This window comes from Penaeus chinensis, chromosome 38 (genome assembly GCF_019202785.1).
Source record: "Penaeus chinensis breed Huanghai No. 1 chromosome 38, ASM1920278v2, whole genome shotgun sequence".
Taxonomy (NCBI): domain Eukaryota; kingdom Metazoa; phylum Arthropoda; class Malacostraca; order Decapoda; family Penaeidae; genus Penaeus; species Penaeus chinensis.
This window is the reverse complement of record NC_061856.1, coordinates 12,832,703-12,840,202: the sequence shown is the minus strand read 5'-3', so window position 1 is coordinate 12,840,202 and position 7,500 is coordinate 12,832,703. Positions and strand designations below refer to the sequence as shown.

The 7,500-nt window shown below is 36.2% G+C and overlaps 1 protein-coding gene across 2 annotated transcripts in view; it reads left to right on the top strand.

Annotated features, from left to right (window-relative positions):
• LOC125046226 (astakine) overlaps positions 1-4,279 on the top strand; it is a 5,345-nt gene extending 1,066 nt beyond the window's left edge. Inside the window, exons 2-4 of one of the 2 annotated variants that reach the window (XM_047643984.1) lie at positions 2,563-2,690; positions 2,879-2,991; positions 3,179-4,279. In XM_047643984.1, the coding sequence (XP_047499940.1) occupies positions 2,564-2,690; positions 2,879-2,991; positions 3,179-3,313 (375 nt within the window). In that variant the 5' untranslated portion in view covers position 2,563 and the 3' untranslated portion in view covers positions 3,314-4,279. Of the gene's footprint in view, positions 1-2,562; positions 2,691-2,875; positions 2,992-3,178 lie in introns of both variants that reach the window. The other variant, XM_047643983.1, reaches the window with a different exon arrangement.
• The last annotated feature ends 3,221 nt before the right edge of the window (positions 4,280-7,500 follow it).

Below are 7,500 nucleotides of genomic sequence, written 5' to 3'. Positions count from 1 at the left end.
AAACAGAGGGAAAACAAAGAAGGACAAACGATGTGAAAAGCAAATTCTTCTCTTGAAGAGGCGTCGTCCACCCCCCCCCTCTCCCCCATCCACCCCGCCTGGTATGTGTGTTTACCGTCGTCATTTGTGGAGGCTTGGTTGCCACAGCCCCCCCCCCACCCTCAAGGTTGGTTTTCTCGGATGGGTCTTTGTATTCAGGTTGATTTTTGGATGATGTACTTGATTTTATTTATCATTATTATTTTTATTTAGTTTTTCTGTTTATTTGTTTCATCGTGGCGTTCCATATAATATTATGATTCCTATGTGCAATCTGAAATTTCCCGAATCTCATTTTCTATACATCCATGATTCACGGGGACTATATGCATTAACGCCGAATTCATACTGACTTATTCATTCCTCCCAAGGATCATATAAGATAAAAAATTCTCCCGAAAATATCAATTAAAATCCCCAAGGCCTTCCGCTGCATCAATTAGCCAGCGCATCTCCATCGAGCAGAATAATTTTCCGGTCGAGACGCCATCCTCACGGCCACATGCTCATGGCGGGAGAGTTCACCGACGCGTCACCCGCCCCATCTTCCGTCTCGGCGCCTACTGACCGGGCGTGTGGGCGTGTGGGCGTGTGGGCGTGTGGGCGGGGCTGGGAAGGGTGGGGCGGACTCCCTCTGTTCTCCTCCTCTCCGCTTCCATCGTCATCCTAAACACATTATGTCGCGAGGAGGGCGTGAAGCTCGAGTTTTGTGGAGCGTTAAGCAAGGCCGAATGCGTGTAAATATGGATGAGGGTGAAGGAAAAGGAGGAGGAAGGAGGGAAGTGGGTGGAGAGGAGAAAGAGAAGGAGCGAAATAGAAATGAGAACTGGAATAAAGGAAGAGAAGGAAGAAGGCGGGAGTAAGAGATGGAGTAAAGGTAGAGGAGAAGGGAGGAAGTAGAAATAAGGCTTACTGTTGGTAAAAGAAGAGATGGGAAAAATAATTTTTAAAAAAATATGAAAATACATCTGAATGAAGGTTAAGAATTGAGTTTATTTATTGACAAAGCATATTGTATGGCTAGAGCGTGTGATGGTCTTAAACTTCCCCTTTGTAAAAACAAGGACTTTTCGGTGTGCCAATGATTAGATTAGTTTTTTTCTTTAGAATTAATCATTTACGTAGATAATGCGACATAGATATATAATTCATTTTGTTTAATCATTATGATAAAACATAGTGAAAAAATATTTATTAATATACATATATATCTACAGCCAAAAATATTCGTATAGGTGAGCAAATCTCTACGTATGTTTAAACATCAATAATAACTAAATATTAAAGCATATAAACTGACAAAAGTAATTCAAAGCAAACAACCATAAAGAATGTTAAACAAAGAAGCAGTCGGTCCCCTTAATTTGCTCGCCGAAGCGCTTACATTATTCATATTTCCGGGTTGGATATTAGATATAAAAAAAATATAGTCTCCGTATTTCATGCTTGTGTATTTCAGAGGAATTTTGTTCGCCTACACGATGAGAGCCGGATTTGCGCGCTAGATTTACCAAGCGTTTGATAAAATGGTCAGTGGTTTTATTGCTGGGATAACGAGAACTTCCTTTGTATTGTATCGCTGTTAGAGGACCCGGTTATAGGAGAGCGTTATAGTTTGCTTTGTTTTTATTTTTATTTCCATTGTTATTATGTTATCGTCTTTATTATTATCAATGACTTTTTGTTATTATTAATATTATTGATATAATTATCACTGTTATCGTTATTACTGTTATAAATGTTGATATCTATTATTATGTTAACATTTTTGTCTAATGTACGTTATTATTGTGTACATCTCTAATACGACAATCTTTACTACAGTTATAATTGTCATCATTATTATTGTTCCTGTTTTTCTGGATACCATTATTTATATTATTATTACTGATAATATCATTATTTATATCAATATTATCGTCAGATTAATGTCATACTATTATTGCCATCAGCGTCAACACCACTATTGCTGTAGTTATATTCATCATTTATTTTATTACAACATCATGGTGGTTATGAATATAATTTGTTAACTTCAGTAGCTTTAAAGGAACAGGCAAACCTTTAGTGCCGAAATTAAGAATTCCCCGGGTTTCATTTCGCATGTGAATTTCATTGACGTGGTTTGTCGTGAGCAGGGCGTTATCCGATACGCCCGTGAGAGACATCTGGCGTGGGCGTTGAAGATGAGCGATATGAATATTTGTCGTCTTCGCGTTTCTGATGAGAAACGATCATATTTTCTAGATTGTTATGAAATGACTTGATCATTGATTTGATATCAGGGCGTGAGTTTTATTTCATGATTATGTTATTCGTTTATTCTTTCTATGGGTTTGTAGACGAGTTTCTTGTAATGATCTCTTTTTTTCCATTTTCGTTATCAGTTTTAACCCTGAGACAGACGAAAAATCACTCGCCTCATTATCATACATCATCCATAAAATACCTGTCTTGCATACGACCGCCCTCCCTTGTGGCTATAATTGCATTCAGATTTCATCAGCAGCGATCAATCAACAGAATGGCCGTGTCCAGTGCAGTCAGAATGTTGTCAGTGGCTTGCCTGATGGTGTCAGCAGTCGGGATGCGCAGACTCGGTGACTGTTCTTCAAGTGCTGATTGCGGACCTGGTGCTTGCTGTACAATAGGTGAGTGTCATCATTAACAGGTGTTTGTAGTTGTCAGTAGTTCAATCTTTATTGTTGCGCAGAAATCTTGAATTTAATTATGGTGTTTCAATGCTAAACTGACAGCACAGGGAACAATACTGATACTTGCTATAATGCATTCGCTATATCTGAGGACGCTATTTCTAAGGACGCTCTTTGTTCAGCAGGCTTCAACCGCTACAGCATCCCGCAGTGTACCCCCCTTGGCGACCTGGGGGACTGGTGTCGTGTCATGAACCCCCCGCGGGATCTCAATCTCGCGTACCCCAACGGCCTTCAGGTGACACTCTTGCTCTTTCTCTCTTGGATTTATCTTGATTCCGAATTTCTAGTGAAGCAAAGGGTCGGTGACATATGCCTGTAAATTAATCAGCTGGGTCGATAGAACTCAGTGCTTTTGTCATTCCACCATTTGAACACCCAGGTGAAACTTCGTTAGGTTACAAACTCTTATATCCACATTGCAGATTCTCCTAACGGACACTTACCACGGAATGTGTCCCTGCAAACCTGAGTTCGCCTGCTCCAGGGCCACGTCGACCTGCCAGTTGCCGCAAGAGAGCACGCAGAACCAGGAGGACAACTCGCTCTACAAAGATTAATCAGTTTCTCTTTATACGAGCTTAGAGCTGGGCAGTCTTGAGTGAGCTCAATTCAAAGGGAAAGATTTCTCAAAAGACAAAATCCTAAAGGCTTGGCAGAAGACTCAAGTTCTTGCACACTGAGACGAGTCCCTTTCTTGTGTCTTAAACCTCTAGTCAGAGGTTTTGTATTGCATATCAGCTTCCTCTTCCGCGTTACTTTATCTGTACCTGTTACTTGACTCTCATGCTTAGAATGTAGATTTTGGTTTCATTTATGAGGAAGTTCACTGAAATTAGGGGCCCCTGCCTCCCTTTGTATCCTTTGTATACGGAGTAGTCATACTCAGCACATATGTGTGTGTAACAGATGTGTCAGTACATGAAGTATAGCTTCAAATATCTATAAGATTTCAAGTAAAACGTTTCCAGTGAGCGCACCAATGAAGCTAACTCGCGGTTTCTTGTTTTTGTTGAACTGGTGTTGCTTTTTGGTGAGTTTATTATACCTGGGAAGCTGAGCTTATTAAGTCATTCAAAACCATAGATTTCTGTGGCTCTGTTTTATTGTTTATATTTATGGACACATTTAAGAATAGTTGCAGTACCTTGGAAGTTGAGCTTATTAGGTATCATTCAGACCGCTTTCTAATAGTTATATACGAAGTACAAATGCATATTTAAACAAGACATTGGAAACAAAAGATTATATTTTCGGTCGATGTTTACTTGAACAACACATCAGATGGAATGTGCCATGTTATATCTGACGTTGTAGGTTCTAATGCAGAGGAACTGAATGTGTTTTATATACCTTATAGCATTCGTAGCAGCGAGATAAATGTTTTCCCGTCATATGTCAGCATACTAATATTATATACTTCTGCTTCTTATAATATTCCCAGCATCTTGAGGCTGAGGAGGTACCAAAGATAGCCTTCATGGGCACTTGACAATGTATTTATGAAATAAAGAATAGCGACGTGATTCTTCTTTCCTTTGTGCCTTTGTGACGTGGAGGCTGACTTGCTACTGTAGCTTGGTGATTGTTAGAAACGCAAGCCACGGTGAAAGTTGCCTTTACGTGTACATATATATATATGTGTGTGTGTGTGTGTGTGTAGATATATATATGATTGATAGATAGATAGATTAGTTATACAGATAGATAGATAGGTAGTTATAAAGATAGATAGATAGATAGTTAGATAGAAATTCATCACTGAAGTGATACAAGACACTGCAACAAACAGATGAAATTCCTGTAATCTTTTTTTTTTTAAGTTTATAAGAAATCATAACAAAACTGGTGACATAGGCATTATCCCAAGTCTACGTACTTGGGATAATCAGAGAAATCTTTTTATAAAAGTGGAAACAATGGTCAGGCTAAAAGTCTTCAAATCAGTGACAGTCTTACATAAAAAAAAATATTTTTGAAAGAGTATTAAAAAAAAAGGACTTGCTGTCCCGAGTAGATCTTGTCTGTCCCTCATCCCGACCCACTGCGGACACATACGAAAAGACCTAACTGGAAATAAAGAAGTAAACATGACATATTTAGACTTTCGATACAGTCTATCGTAGAACTTTACTCCACAAAATTAAATCAGAGGAAAAAATGGAAACATTTTTCTAACAGATCACAAACAAAGATGAATGTTCAGACATTTCTATCGTAAACCAATTGTTAGAACTAGAGTGCATCAGGGGCCAGTTCTTGGACCTCTGTCGTTCCTAATTACGATTGGGGACACTCCTGAGTAACATACACCTGTAATATTACATGAAGATAACAAACAGGAAGACGATTTACATGTCTTACGTAATTGGGTAAGTGAAAATATGAAGCTCGAAATCATTAGGTGTAGTCCAACCGCAAACCCGAGACCAAGATCATACTCTATTGAGGGAGGAGAGATCAGAGAAAATATCTAGACCTGGGTGTCGGTCATGACAAGAACTTTAGTCATCACACTGAGCATGGATTAACGGATTATGGAGGAATTTTCAAACAGATCCTGAAAATCTACGAACACTATGGAAAGCACTAGTGATTCCAAGACTGAATACGACTGCCATTTATGGAATCCAAGCCTTACAAAAGATATATCACTAGAACAGGTTCTTAGAGTTTTCACCCGAAAATTATGGTAAGTCTTGATTTTTGGGAAAGATGTTTGAAAATCGTTTTTCTCTTTACAAAGACGGAGAGGAAGATATTTCATTGTATAGAATGGAAGATCATTAAAAACTTGAGACCAAATCCAAGAGGGTGAATTAAAGTAAGATATTTCTTTAGACAGGAAAAAAGGGCTATTGGGATAGATACCTAAACATCCCTGTGAAGCAAAATGCACAATCAGAGTTCCCTGGTTAATGCACCAACGTTATTTAAAAGTGTGTAAAAGAATATTAAAAACGTAATGCGGTATTTAAAAGAAAACTAAACGAATAGTTCTTTCCCTCATTAAGTTCAGTTCCTAGCAACAGGAAGAGACGAGCGACCGAAGTATGAGTTTACACTAATAAAGTATATATACGTAAATATACATACATTTATATACAATATATATATATATATATATATATGTGTGTGTGTGTGTGTGTGTGTGTGTGTGTGTGTGTGTGTGTGTGTGTGTGTGTCTCTCTCTCTCTCTCTCTCTCTCTCTCTCTATATATATATATATATATATATATATGTGTGTGTGTGTGTGTGTGTGTGTGTGTGTGTGTACATATATGTGTGTGTGTGTGTGTGTGTATATATATATATATATATATATATATATTTATATATATATATATAGATAGAGAGAGAGAGAGAGAGAGAGAGAGAGAGAGAGAGAGAGAGAGAGAGAGAGATGTATATATGTATATATATATGTGTGTGTCTGTGTGTGTGTGTGTCTGTGTGTATGTATATGCATATATACATATACATATATGCATATATATATATATATATATATATATATATATATATATATATATATATATATGTATATATATATGTATATATATATAGTTAGATACATACATATGTTTATATATAAATACATGTATAAATATGTGTATATATATAATGTTTATATATAAATACATGTATATATATGTATGTATATATATATATATATATATATATATATATATATATATGTGTGTGTGTGTGTGTGTGTGTGTGTGTGTGTGTGTGTGTGTGTGTGTGTGTGCGTGTGTAAGAATTAAAAAAATAGCGTTACAACAAAGATTATCATCACTGGGCAGGCAAAAAAAACTAAACGTAGTACTTTGGTCCATTTATAACAACTAAACCAGATATATACACATCAACTTAGAAGCCAACCAATATAGAAATTATGAGAATACAAACAAATTATTAACAATACAGTTATTATGATACAATGCATTGATATAATTTAACAAGACGTAATGTAGACTAGGATAAGGACAACTGATAAGAGTGAATGATGATACAATAGAAAAAAATACAATTTGTACAAGTTTCTTGACTTTAAGAATAACAAATGTTAGACATTATCAGAAACAATATAAAAATATCCCAATATATCACATTTTAGAGGATTTAAGAATTCACAGATATTAAAGAGAATGGTACAAATAAATCACTTAACTGTAATGAACAGAGACAGTAAAGTATGTAATATTTTTTTGAATTAAAAATCAAAACAAAAAGAACATAGTGAGCCAGCAGAATATTTTGTGTTATAAAATCATATCCCTGTATTCAAGAATCTTAATCAATATACTATACAGAACACCTTCACCTTTGTTCAAAATCTGTTTGAAATTCCTTGCCCTAAAGAATGTAAACCCATTCACTGTTACAGATATGTTGATTTAGATCTAAAGAGGTCAATAAGCTCTCGGAATATCTTAATAACCAACATCCAGATATCAAATTGAACATAAAGCACAGTTTCCTTTCCTAGATGTTGATATATCAAGGGATAAGAATTCTTTTGTTTCCTCAGTCTACAGGAAATCAACTTACACTGGTCTTGCAACAACAATTAACTCACACATACCAATAAGATTTAATTTCAGCATCAATCTATAGAGCTTTCAAGATTTCCAAGGACTACTTGAGTTTCTCTAAAGAGCTTGACTTTATTACAAATATGTTATGAAAGAACAATTTTCCCGTCATTGAATGTTACATCAAGGTTACACTTAACAGACCCTTG